Source organism: Mesocricetus auratus, unplaced genomic scaffold, assembly GCF_017639785.1.
Source record: "Mesocricetus auratus isolate SY011 unplaced genomic scaffold, BCM_Maur_2.0 Super-Scaffold_100676, whole genome shotgun sequence".
Taxonomy (NCBI): Eukaryota; Metazoa; Chordata; class Mammalia; order Rodentia; family Cricetidae; genus Mesocricetus; species Mesocricetus auratus.
Window position 1 is genome coordinate 51476884 of NW_024429266.1, and position 14507 is coordinate 51491390.

At 37.2% G+C, this 14507-nt stretch overlaps 1 protein-coding gene across 5 annotated transcripts in view; it reads left to right on the top strand.

Moving 5' to 3' along the window:
* The first annotated feature begins 4601 nt into the window (after positions 1–4601).
* Positions 4602–14507, top strand: part of Ptprc (protein tyrosine phosphatase receptor type C) — a 104624-nt gene continuing 94718 nt past the window's right edge. For 3 of the 5 annotated variants that reach the window (XM_021229175.2, XM_021229176.2, XM_013115831.3), the window contains exons 1-2: positions 4603–4755; positions 4836–4951. In XM_021229175.2, the coding sequence (XP_021084834.1) occupies positions 4879–4951 (73 nt within the window). In that variant the 5' untranslated portion in view covers positions 4603–4755; positions 4836–4878. Of the gene's footprint in view, positions 4756–4835; positions 4952–14507 lie in introns of all 5 variants that reach the window. The other 2 variants (XM_021229172.2, XM_040737885.1) reach the window with 1 other exon arrangement.

A 14507-nucleotide genomic window follows, 5' to 3' on the forward strand; every position in this document is an offset into this window, starting at 1 on the left:
CATAAACATAATACCTTAAACAAGAGTAGAAATATACATAAAGTTTAACAAAGTTGACTTTAAATTTGTATCAAGAAACCAAAATCCATACCAATGGAAAGTATTTAAGATTAATAGTTGAGTTTTTTTTGATTAAAGTAGATTCAGTAATCTATTCTTTTATCCTATCATTTCTATATCCACCCCGTTTTCTTTTCAGAACAAGATCCCTGAAGTTAGTCTTTATTTAGTTTTTTTGCTTTACCATTACTAATAACAACTTGTAAACAAACCACCTTAAATGATAACAAACATCCATAACCCATTTTTTTGGGAATGTGGGTGTAGTTTTCTATACTACTTCCTGTTGATTGGGGACATTAGTAATCTTTGGGAGATCTTGAGAAAATTCAGGATTATGGGCAAGTCCTGACTTAAGTATTCTGTGAAGTTGGATCATCTCAGCCAGCAGTCTTGAAGATGTTCTGAATGTAGAATTCTGAGGAGACTATAACAGAGGTATTTTGAGATATTGTATCACCTGGACTATCCACTTTCATTAGTGTATGGTACCATTGCTCTGAAAATACATAAACTTTCAAAGATAATATACATATCGGTATTAATACAAATATAGACTGTGTACTATAATAAGTCAGCTAAAGATGATTTCTTTGTTTATGTTTGTGCAGGCAAAATATACATCACATGTCTTGAAGTTCTTTTAGGTTTATTTTTTGTCTTTATGTCTGTAGTCAGGATTTTAGGGGTTCTTCCTGTTTCAAACCTGATTTTCTTTAACCCAAAATGAATCCACAGCCTCTGATTTCCTGTGAAAATAAAAGCATAACCTCTCCCCCAAAATAATACATCTTTTGACTTATATTTTGAAGTCAAGATATCTTTAAATTATATAGATTGGTTGAATCTAGATTTTTTAAAACAATCTAGTGTTTCTTAGCAGCCACCACAATAACATACAGAATCCAGACTCTCTGTGTATTTTCCACCTTTATGTGGCATACTTCTTTTGTATTACCTTAGTACCTTTTTAAGGACTTCATTTTTTATTTTAAAGCAATATTTTTAAATGTAAAACTGTATATACTAATTTTCTTCTTTCTCCAAAGCCTACATACAATTTCAAACACACTGTGATCAATATAGAAGCTATTTGTCTGAGTCTGTCCTTACTGTACATCTGTAAACTTTTTTGTCTGCATGAGCAAAATACAAAATCAACCAATCAACCAAACAAAAAAAAACTGCTGGGTAACTTAAATCATGGCATGTTTTCTTTAACCTGTTAAGCTACTGGGGGCTGTGCAGTGTGCTCCAGGTTCCATGTGAACTGTTACCCATGCTGGGGAAGGCTTTGGAGATGTAACTGTCTTTGAGTCATTTCTACTCCTCTAATTAACCCCTTACCCGTACTCCTATAAGTGACCCGAATAAAACTTATTGGTCCATTGTACTGGACTTTGGCAGTATTCACACTTTGGTCTGATGTGGGATTCTTATCTGCGTTGAGTAAATGTGTGTGTTGTGTCTCCCCAGGAAGCATTTTGTCATACAACACACAGGAATAGCCTCCCTGTACTTTCCAGAGACTATCTTACAGCAGACATGTTTGTCCCCTGGCTCTCACAATCTTTCTCCCCTTCTTCTGAGATGTTTCCTGGGCCTTACATGTAGGAGTTGTGTTGTATCCACTAGGTCTGGGCTCCCCACAGTCCACTGGTCTCTGCATTATGACTTGTTGATTATCTAAAATGGTTTCAATTTGCTACAAAAAGAAACTTCTTTGATGGAGCAAATTGAGAGCTACATTTATCTATAGATATAAAGAGCAAAATGAGAGCTACATTTATCTATAGGTATAAAGATAGAAATCAGGCATGAGGATTTATTCTGTTCTCGTAAAGTTGTAGTAGTAGGTTCTCCTCAAAGGTCTATGACCTCACTAACCCCAGGTAGTTGGCAAGGTTCCTAATATGAGGCATAATTTCCCTCCTGTTGAATGGACCTTAAGTCCAATTAGACTACTGTTGATTAGCACCCAGATATGAATGCTGCTATCGTACCTTTATGGGTATCTTGACGAGTTGCTCATTATTGTGGTTCATCGGTGCCACAGCTGGCTGGGTAGGACTATTTATGGCTTCCCTCCCTCCCCAGGCAGATGGTACAGTGAAAGCTAGCCTACAGGAAGGAGGTTTCAGATTGGGTATAGCTTTTCAGATAAGATCTGAGCCCCGTGTCCAAAGTGTGTGCTACCTTCAGCAATGGGAAACAACCAAGGGCACTGCTGATAACTGGCATCATTTCGAGAATCACATGGACTACCCTGACAAACTCAAATGGAGGTTTCTCCTGTCTCGTGTTGGAAGTTTTGTCAGAAAGTCTATGAATCCCGTGGATAGTATTGTCAGCACAAGTGGCAGAGCTTATATAGTATTATACATAATTTGGGGGAAATACAAAAAATATGTGGTTCCTCGAGGCTTTAAAATTGTGTTCCCTAGAGTTTAAGCTGATTCTGAGCTCTTTGGAATCAAAGTAATGAGAAAACAAGTTTTAACTATCAAAAATGTATGTTCAGGTACTGGGGAGATTACTCAGTGGGTAAATGCTTGTTGTGCAAGCATGAAGACCTGAGTTTGGATCCCTAGAACCCATGTAAAAGGGACTGTGCATGTGTAGTTCAATCTAGCCTAAATGGTGAGCTCAGGCTCAGTGAGAAACTCTGACTTAAAAACTTACATGGAGAGTGATAGAAGAAGAGGAGAGTCATAGAAGAAGACACCCAATGGTAACCTCCTGCATCCACACATGCACATAAAGGTGAGCACACACACACACACACACACACACACACACACACACACACACACACCTCTACAAAACCCTACAGTTTTCTCTAATGGGTGATTCTAGTGATTTTGGGGGCTCTGACTGCCTGCTTATCTCCTATAAATTATCGACGTATTTCAAACAATAAGTTGTTAGTGTGCTTTTCTAAAAATGCAAATAGATAACATAATAGAACTAGATTTATTTAATTATACTGTTGAATTCAGAGTGACATTTTTTTTACCAGTAGGCATATTCTTATTGGTAAACTTACTAGGCATGCCATCACAACATAAAAGGCATTGTATATTAAATTCTTAACTGTATTCTAAATACTAATCCTTATACCTACATATTAAGTGTAGAATTCTCTCCTCATCAAAGATGCTTGTTCTGTTTTGCAGTAGACAGAGAACATACAGGAAGCTACAACTGGTCAAATGTAGAGAACAACTGACCTTGAGGTACCCAATCCCAATTTATGTATTTATAAAGCAACCCCTATACTCAAGACTCAGGAAACATCATAGAAGAAAGAACAGTGCAAAAGCCAAAGGACCAGGAAGCCTGTTGCAAGATAATGTATTTTAATATGAAAGGAAATATACACTCATGAAATCTAAAAAATGGCTTGCTGCATGAACAAGACCTGAATAATGATAAAATCAGTTGACATGCTAAGGTCTCAGATGCCTCCACTCCAGACCAAGCACTTAAGATCTGCTGAGAGTGAGAATTAGTCTTCCCCAGGGTGAGATCCCTGATTAGTTAAGTGATATGGTCAGCCCTAAACAGACATAGACACATGTGAACATAGACACAGATACAAACACCTATGCAGTGTACACACACACACAGACACCTGCACACACATACAAACACACAACACCAAACAAACTCAGTAGGTTGTAAGTACGTGTGGTATAAAAGTAATAGTTAAAGAAAATCAAGTCATGAATTTGAGATTAATTAAACAGTAGGTTGGACATAGGAGAGGTTCTGGGAAGAAAGGGAGCGGAGGAAATGATGTAAATAGGATATACATATGCAATTAGGCAGGAGTGTGTGTAGGGTGGGATGGGAAAGTATGTGATAAAAAGAAACAAGTTAATTTGTGAAAGACATCCTTGGTTTCCATTGCTCTCCCTTCACTGGTGAACAGCAAAGAGCAATGTCAAATGTAGAGGCATTCCAGTCTGCAAGCAGAATTCACTGAGGCAGAAAGGGGATTCTAACTCTACAGTTCCAGATACCTGCATAAAACCAAATGAAACCAAAACAAACAAGCAAGCAAGCAAGCAAGCAAGCAAGCAAACAAAAGAACAATCTGGGAGGTTCCTTAAGCCCAGTGGGGTAGTTTACATAGGAAAGTCACAGAACTAACAAAACTGTATAACATCTGAGCCCGAGCTCCTTCTCAAAATTAACAGTTGGCAGACATAAGCAGAAAGACAATTAGTTTGGTTCACTTGGTCATCTTAAAGGAACTTCAGAGCCTCTCACCAGCTTAGTCAATGTGTTACCTCGCCAACCCCTATGGGAAATCTGTTTGGCCATCTCTTGAGTAAGAACATTACTGATGAACTGGGGATGGATGTATCATTTTTGAATCAAGCTTTCTCAAAAGGATATTGTAAAGGAGCAACATGTAAGTGGTATGAGACTGTCTTCCCTTAGAAGAGAATTCAGAAGAACTACTAACAGCGTAATACTTGAATTAAGGAAGTAAGCTGTGGCACTGACTTTGAACAACTTCTTTTTTTTTTTTGTAACTTCCTGCAAAGAGGACCTTTACAGTATTTTTGGAGAAGTTAGTAAAACCGAATCTGACATCACCATTTAGCAGTGCATACAGCTAGAAGTGGTTTGTTCTTAGGGTAACAGAGAAGGAAACCTGCTCCCCATCTGATAAGACAGTGCAGGGTATGCACTCATTTCTTTTATTTCGGCTTAGCTTTCCAGAGTCAAACTTCTAGAGAGATAACCATTATTTTGCCTTTCAGGGGGACGCGTGCCGTTTCTTAGGGACACAGCTGATCTCCAGATATGACCATGTATTTGTGGCTCAAACTTCTGGCCTTTGGCTTTGCCTTTCTGGACACAGAAGTGTTTGTCACAGGTAAGCACTTCGATATTAACTTTTACTTCCTTGAATTTTGTTCCTTTTGCGGAGAAGGCTGATTTGAAATGGATATTTTAAGCGTTGTGTGATGGAGTCTGAAAGTAAGAAGGCCCACTACTCTGTGGTCAAGATTCCGGCTCAGAGAAACAAGGCCTATGGCAGGGCAGTGTACGCTGTTTCTGTTCAAAAGACAAACGATTTTTGGGGAAGAAGACATGTTTAATTGAAAAGCTGTCTCTATGTCTCTCTTTGCCAGCTGTTCAAGGATGCTACCTAAAGCAATAGACTTGCACATGCATCTATGAGAGTCAAAAGAATTGTTAAATAAGCCATTTTTAAGCTTTTGAGCAAAATATGGATGGTTTAAAATCCTGAGATGGCTTTGGTTGTGAGTAAGACAATCTCTTCAGACGGGAGGTTGCTTCCTCAAATGTTGATGGTTATTAAAATGCTTGGCCACAGAAATGCTCAAAGATGAGCTAGGTGCTTTCAAAACTGCTAACTTTTCACATTGTATCATCAGAGAACAAATTTTTGAATTAGTTATTTTAATTTCTTAGTAATGGTTCTAGTGATTTTGCAGTGGAAATTCTGGTAGAGCCGCCGCCCTTCCTGGGTGATGGGTAGACAGCTAGATAACACAGCTCTGACGAGGTAGAAATATTAAAATTCCCAGGAATCACAAAACGCTGTGTCCTTATTTACTTGCTCAAGTTTGAGATCTTCCCACACTTCTGGCCTGGTCAATAGATGCATCTTGAGTAGCTTCAGCTTGGGATGTGAGTTTTGTTGATTATTATGTGATTAATAGATTTTATTTCTCCATATAATATTTAACCTAAAACTCATTGACAATGAGTCTTTGTAGAAATTTCAAGATACTTTTAAATAGGAAAAAATTTTAAATCTAATCAGATTTCAATTTTAATTTTTTCTTATGTTTACTGTTCTCATTTTCTTTGGAGGGCACCAATTAGCTGCTGAACATGTCACACGGGTAAATTATGTTCTTGGTTATCTATAGGCTTAAAAAAATACAGCCTGAGATAGCTTTTTGTTGTTATTATCACAATAAGTTTGTTTTGCTTCTTAAGTGGAAGGATGAAATTTAAAAATTCAATTAGGTCAGTTGTGAATTTGTTTGGTTTAGGTTTTCAACATAAAGGTGCTTTTTAAAAATTAATAGAACTACAGAATCTTGTCATAATGTACAAACTACTTCTCATGTTATCATCCCTCTATGGTTTTTGTTATAAACTAAAGGAAATAATGAGGAAGAATTTAAGGTTGTCTATATGCATTTTTATCATCAATTAGCATATTTCCACTTGTAAATGAAAGAACCCTGAGATACCTTCAGGCCTCAGAGCAAATCACCCTCAAGGTTTTAAATCAGTTTATTTAGTTTTTTATTTTATTTTATTTTTTTACAGAAGTTTACTTGAATTCATCATCAAAATATATTAAAAGGGGTCTACAATCCTTTAAATAAACCTTGCTAAATATTTTGTTCTATAAACAAATAGATGCAGATAATTCATCAACATGATGGATAGGTGATAGCTAATGGGAAGAAAGATTTTGAAAGATCAGGTTTAGCATGATTGCTCCCATAAAACTGAGGATAAATTCTTCTCTACACAACACTGTTAGTCTTTCTGTGTACTTATTGTTGGAAATATACATACACAATAATCATTTGCATTAGAAAATAGTGCTTAGCATTTCCAGACACATTTTCGATTCAGTTTATATATTTGAGAATGTATTAAAGTTTTCAAGTATATACTTTTCTTTATTAAGAAACAAATGACTTAGATCCCACATTTTATCTTCGTATGTTAAATTAACTCAGTATCTACAGGAAATAAACTTTCAGGCAACAACTTTTTTATATGCTTTAAAAAATAAAAAAAGTACCATAAAATATAAATGAGGCGTGGGTAGAAAATACACACCGATCCAGCATGTTATTTAACTCCTGAAATCCACATGAGACCAATGTCAAATTTAAGTTCTTCCAGGCCAAAAGTAATGTTGTGTTCATATTTATAAAATATCTCTGATCCTTTTGCTGTCTGCCTCTTTGCCATGGCAGCTGGACACAAGATGCTTATTCAAAAGTTCTAACTAATTCTAGGGCACAGTAGTGGAGGAAAGAGTACAGGTAGGGTGCAGGTTTTCTACCTCTCCTCAAGTCCTAATTCTAGCCCTATGTGCCACCCTTCATTTAACGGTTAAAAGTGTCTGTTGTGCCCTGAAGAGTGTGCAGTGAGTTCTGTTATGAGTCAGAACAGTGAAAATTCATTTCCTGAGCACAATTCTTAATTTTCCATCAGCATTAAAATATCTCATGTAACAAACCTGTACTTGATGTCCTTGGCCTTATACACAAGAATTTGACACAAATTATGTATTAAATTTGACAACCACTACTGCTAAGTTCTAAAAATATATCAGGAGAGCCAGGGCTGTGGGAATGATGACTTACTACTTTACATTTTTTTAACTACTAAAATGTTTTCTGTGACAAGTCATTGCTAGTGTGAAAAGCATTTTGTTAGAGGTTGGAAATGAGAGGTTTCTCTCTTGCTTGACACTCTGAGCTCAGGATAAGCAATGAGTGTAGCATGTAGATGTTTTTCTACATTGTTCGTGCATACATACCTACACAGAGACATGCACATATAACACATACACATAGTGCTTTTTTATTCATTGCCATTTATCTGGTCTATTTACCGGGTCTCTACACACACTTAGCTGTTCGATACTGAGTTTCTGTGAGCACCAGCCCTCCGGCAGCTTTAGTTTTCCTCAGTCCAGATGATTTCCTCTGTACTTGTGAGCTTCTTTCCAACTTCCAAATGAATCCTTCAGAAATGGAAAAGCTCCTTTCTGAAGTGCATTTATTTACTCACGTGTTCCACAGACAGCTAAAACGAATAAGCAGATACAAATCTGTCGGCTCCCGCATGTCTGTTGAGATCACCTCCATTCCAGGCTTCGTTATTTTTGGTCTGTACCATGTGAAAGTATTTCTTTTCACCAGTATGAATCTCATCCTTTCTTCATATAACTTAAAATATTAAAAAAGGGGGTGAGTCCCTGGGATTTCCTCATTAGCTGTATTCTCTGTTTTTAAAATGCTAGCATGTATTCACTGTACATAATCATGACATTGATTTTGCCATACATGCAAATAGTGGGTGTTGGTTTTACTCCTCTCTCCTATTTCACACTCCTTTTCCTGAACAGCTTCCTCTCCTCTGCTCTGCTCTCCTGTCCTCTCCTCTCTCTTCCCTTCCAGCTCCCCTTCTCTCCTTCTCTCTTCCCCCTCCTCCTCTCTCCTCCCCTCCCTCTTACAGCCCTCCCTCCCCTCCCCTCTTCTCTTTTCCAATTTTCCATGACTTATTCAAAGAGAACAAGTGGGAGGTGGCTTCAGCCTCCAGTTCCCCTGAGCGCTCCAGGCCTTTAAGTTTCCATGAACATCCAATTTCTCTTCTGACACTTTCTACCACCTTTGCCTGGATTCTGTCAAGGATTATTTCAATTATCTTGATAATGATGGAGATAAATGAACTGGTGTTTTTTACTTCCTCTACCCCACATGAAAGCAGAAACTATTTATTGTATCTTTCTGAAGTTCTATATTTGAGTTTGGGTTAGCTTATAAGTATCTTATGGAACTCCTTGATAATAATGAAATAAGGAAGAGGGGGAAAAAGAGAGAGGAGGGGAAGAAGGAGGAGGTGGACAGGGAGGGGAAAACCTCACAGAGGAAGGCCAGAAAGAGAAAAAGAACAAATAAAGACAATCAGAAGGCAAACTGGGAAAGGAAACAAATTTTCTTATGATTACATAAATTTATTTTTAATTCATGTGTTTACACTTTGATCCTTCTTTGCTATTTACCTCTTTGATATCTATTTCATTTGTTGGGAAGAATATCCATGACTTCTTAAAAATGCATGACTTGAGAATATTTTTCCTTGAAAGGTTCTTGCTGATATATCGTTGATGAGATTCATTTTTTCAGAGAAAGATGCCCTTGGGAAGGGGAGTCAGGAAGGAAGAGGGAAGGACATGGAGCAACTCTAGATGTGTGGATGATCAGGACAGTTTCTGCAAACGCTGGGTTGGATGCTTATGTTGCTGTTCTGGTGTTTCCTTCAAAGGTGGATAGGAGATACTGGACACACAGTTTGCCAAGAACCTGAGAGTCATTTCTCTTCATTTAGTGAGACAATGGATTCTAACCAGAGTAGACAAATATATATATATATATGACAAATATATATACATATGTATATATGTATATTTACATATATATAATGAATGGATGATTCATTTTGTTATGAATACAATATTAATGAAGACATTAATTTTCTATTAAATTATTGATGCAAAAAGGAACTGTGTTGAACTCAATTTCTGTCCAAACCAATTATCTACGTTTTTCAGTCCTGGACTCCAACCCCATAGCAATTACCTATCACTGAAAGACCAGCATGGCTTCTGTTTATATAAAGATGGGACTTCTTAGATTACAAAAACAAAAATTAAATATTTCAAGCTATTCACTTAGCAATAGCATATAATATCTATTTATGTATAATATCCAAATATACAAAAATAAAAATTACAGTGGTCATCGAATTTTGGGGACATAACTCAATATTTTGATTTATCAATAAATACAATTTTTAAAAATGGTTAAATTCTTAACAATAAATACATTCTAAGTCTTGATTCAGCTGCTGTTATTTTTTAAATTTTATTTTGAGTTTCAGTGTCACATGCAGTACAACAAAATCCAATTTTTTCACGTTTTATCAAATTTGTCTGGGCCAGTATGAGCATTCTGAAACATCTGTTGTGTTAGTTTCTGGCCATACTGTGAGGTGAGAGTGTCTTCATCTTGAGATTTTTTTAAAAGAAAGAATCTTAATTATCTCTTAGCTAACCAATGGGAATATCATTTGTAAGACTGCTCTGGAGTCAGCTGGAATTAACTTGATCAATGACCACTCATTTGCATAGTATTCTGATTAGCTTATTCACCTTACACCAGTTACTTGTTCCTCAGTGGAACAGTGACTAAAGAACAGGGTCACAGTACAAAATGATGGGTAAGAAATGTCAAAGTATCCCACTGTGGCTCCTTGTGTTTCATAAAAATGAAAGCGGTTAGTATTGTGGACACAACTTTGGTTGACTCCCTCTACACATATGGAGTTTTATCTGTGGCCACACTGTTGTTGGAACTTAGATTTTTCTAAGAACAATTTTCCTGAATCTCAAAAGTTGGCCATCCTCCCTTTCCATCTCTCTCTCTCTCTCTCTCTCTCTCTCTCTCTCTCTCTCTCTCTCTCTCTCTCTCTCTCTCTCTCTCTCTCTCTACACACACACACACACACGATCAAATTATAATTGCTTTTTAATATTTAGCTCAAATGTCATATTCCTGGAGTTGCTTCCCCTTGCCACTGCATCACATGCTATGAGTGTTCTGTCCTGTGGAGAGTCTTAGAAGTACTTTTTCTTTTTCCTGACTTTCCTTCTCTTTCCTCCTCTGTCCCCAGTTCTACTTTCTCTTTGTACCTGCAGAGTCCCTTTAGCCACCACTTATTTATCAGTGTTGGCTGGTCCCAGTGCTTGTTTTATGGGGGAATGGGTAGTCTGTGAATGTGACCCTGCCCCATGTAAATAAAGTGCTTATCAAATCATATGAATAATTTGAGTCTTTCCCTTTTATTAATGCTGTTTATATAAATTACTCAAGGTGAAATTTTCTACGTGGCAGGAATGTCAAGAAATAGAAGAAATTGTACAGACTCTAACATTATGTTCTCCCTCTTTAGATCACATGCTATGAACCAAATCCTCTAATTTTTCCCTAAGTAAACCACAATTGTCTTAAACAAATTGAGAAATACAGAAAAAAATAGACTCAGAGTAAAATCAAGGTGATATTTCCCAAATGAAGAGAAGTAGGTTATTGGTATCCAAGACCTAAACTATTCCTTAGTGTTTCACTTTACCAGGTCAACTAAATCTATTTATTTATTTAACTTGGAATCTGCAGAGCTGGTATTTGGTGAGTGAATTCTTCCCCACAGCATCCACGGATGCCACTCCTTCCACTGACTCACAGAAGGTCTGTGATCTGCAGCCTGCTTGCTAAGATGGGATTGTCCCAGTTTCTCACTCCAGACTCAGAAGGTCTTTACTCAGAATAGTAAAGTGCTTTGTTAAAGATAATCATTGGTGATAACTTTTTGTAAGTACATTTTTACAAAAATCACTAAGACATAATACTCAACAAACCAACAAAACTCACTCATGTCAATGCCAGTTTTCTGAAGACACCTCAGCAGAAGATGTTCTAGAGTTCCCGATGTGCCGATGATTATATATTTAATAGGAAAAAAAGTGGTAGACACTAAAAGGAACTGGGAAATCACTGATTTGCTGTACTTTTTTGTGATTTGTTCTCAGCAGAAAATACATACATGGAGAAAAGTCTTAAGGCAGACATCTGCCTTACCACATAAACAGCTCCAGGCTTAATGAATTCCTGAGTAACATGATAAAAGTCATCAAATCAGAGCTGGTGGTGGAAAGGGAGAGGCCTCCATTTTAACCTGGGTCTGTCTGTTTATCAGTCTATTCATTTAGTGTTAAGTCAATCTTTCTATTGTTCTAACTTGGTAACCAGATACTTGGAGGATGACAGTCAGTGTTCATACATAAAACACAGCAGGACGAAGTGGTAGGCGGCTATCTCTGAGGTTCTCTGTAAGCAGCATGCACCACAGGCCCACCCACTTGGTTTAGCTCCTTCAGTGCACCATTGCTCACTGGTTCTTTTACACATCTTTGGCAAAATCTAACTAACTCACTTGAGAATATGTTTCGCTGTTGAAATCACAAAAAATCATCTTGGATTAATATGTGTTTTCCTCAAATGCCAATGCCACCCAAGTGTTGCAAAAGTAATATGATGAGAACATAGGAGGCTGAGGGAGCATAGGATTGAGTGTCTCTTAAGGTGGGTGATGTGAGGAAAATAATGGATTTCCCCCCATTTAACTTGCTTTTGATATTACACAAAGTGAGAGGTATTGAGTAATTTATGCAAGCGTCTAATTCTTCTTTTTTGGTTTGAAGTGCAAGGGAAGTCATTTGACCTTTGTTAAATACTTTGATCATGGAAAACACACAATGTTCTCATCTTGCTCCAGGAAGTACAGGCACCAGCTCATCTTTCCACAGTCACCCCAAAGAACAGCAGATGCATCCCACAGCCACATTGCCCACATTTCCATTCTAGACATGTGTTGGCTCAGCTTCAAGGGAAGCAGAGATGATTACTGATACCTTAATACAATAAATATGGATTGCCAATCATAAAATTGTGGATCACACATGTTAACTTTTTAGACATGGATTTCTAAATACCCTTCTAAGCAATAAGGTCAAATGTTAACTCATGCCCTATGAGTCTTGAATATGTCTAGTTTCCAAATACCTGCCTTGTTATAATATGAATTTTATTATGAGTATTGTAGATATGATCAAAACATAAAATGGAGGGCTAGAGAGATAGCTCAGAGGTTTTTTTTAAAGGCATATAATGGTTAAAACCCATTCAGTGAGAGGCAGTGACACGAGGGGACAGGTCTGGTTGTTGAGCATGGTAGCACAGAGTAGATATAAGTAATATCAGATTCAGTCACGTGCAGGCAAAGTCAATTTTAAAATATAACCTAGATTCTCCTGTAGCCCTGCTACCAGGAAACATTGTGGAAATTACGCATCAAGATCTCAATTTCTTCAGATGTGAAATGGGAATAAAAACAGGAAATATTAACAGAGATAATCTATTCACTGAATCAGTTGTTTGCAGAGTGCTACCTCTGAGTAGGATATTATTCTAAAGCAGGCATCCCACTTCCATGCAAAAGGTGCTCACATCTGAGAAAGAAGAAATGATTGAGAAATGTTCACATGCTAAGTGCTGTTGTGACAGTTAAACAGTGTAATATGGGAGAAGGCCAGATCCAGGAGTGCATGTTTCTGTAAATGGAGTGATCAAGGAGGTTCTCCTTCAGGACAAGTTATTGAGCCACTTGTCCACTGACATGAAGAAGAATATGATGTGATAAGAGTTTGGCGAGTACAAAGGTCCTTTGGTTAAAGCAAACGAATTAATGTGTTTAAGGCATAGAAAGGTTAAGTGCAGTGGCATGATGAGCAAACAAATGAGCTGGAGACAAGTATAGAGCTCACCTTAAGCCAGACATGGTGGTGCATGTTTTCAATACCAGCACTTGGGATGCAGAGGCAGGCAGAGCTCTATGAATTTGCGGCCAGCCTGGTCTATATAATGAGTTACAGGACAGCCAGGGTTTCATAGTTAGACCTGTCTCAAAACAAAGCAAAACAAAACATGAAAAATAGAAGTCACCATGAGTATACTGAGAAGATGCCATTTGGAATCTTTAAGAAGGGGACCATCTCATCTTATTCTGTGTTAAATATACTACCCGGGATGCTGTAAAGAAAATAGGATGAATGTAAATTAATCCTAGAACTGGAAGAATTGGTGGGGGAGGAGGAACTGGAAATAGACATTTACTTAGAATCAAGAAAAGTAGCTCAGGAAAGGGACATTGGCAATATGGAAAATGATGCTGTGGAGGAATGATGGGGAAACAAGACAGCCAGTGAGAAGAAACAAATAGACTTGCCTTGCATGAAAGGGAAGGACTTAGTACATCTGCTGGTGTGCAATCATAGATCGTTCAAGTGCACATAAAATTCCCAAATCCTGTCCCATCTTGAAAGGTGAGACAGAGGAATCATGGTGAACCGCTCTGCAGAGTATGTTTTGTTTTCATGCACTCTGATGAAAATAGTTAAAAACACCTTGTTACTCAAAACGAGGGTGACTTTGTTGTAAGATTTTTGTTGTTTTACGGTTGTTGTTGCTGTTGTTTTATATTATTGTTAAAAAGGTTGTTTCTAAACCAAATTTGAAAGCCACCTCTCTATCAAGTTGGCAGGTGTTAGGTAGAAATTAATAGTCTTGATAATTGTAAATCATGCTCATGGTAATAAGTCCTTAGACAGGTGACTAATGTAACAAATATATCATTTTGACTTCAGGAACCATAAGGTTTATTTGTTTGTTTGTTGAATTTTTATTAACGTACTACTTGTTTTTGTCCTCACTGGTAACTAGTTAATGAAAAAAGCATATTTTTGAGGGCAAAAAAAGAGTTTTTATAACATCTCAATGTTTTACAGTGATACCTTGTTCCTTCCTTATAAATAAGTTTACTTATGTTTCCAGATAAGTAGTCATTGTACCAGTACCACGTCCTCAAAGGAAACAATATTTAATGTAGCAGTCAAATATTCTAAGAGGAAATAGCTGTATTTAATTTTCCTTGTTTTAACTTTAAATACTAAAATTGAGGAAGAACAAATAAGGAGAGGGAAGAAATGCTGAGTATCTGTATTCCTGTTCTCTACAAGCTGCCTA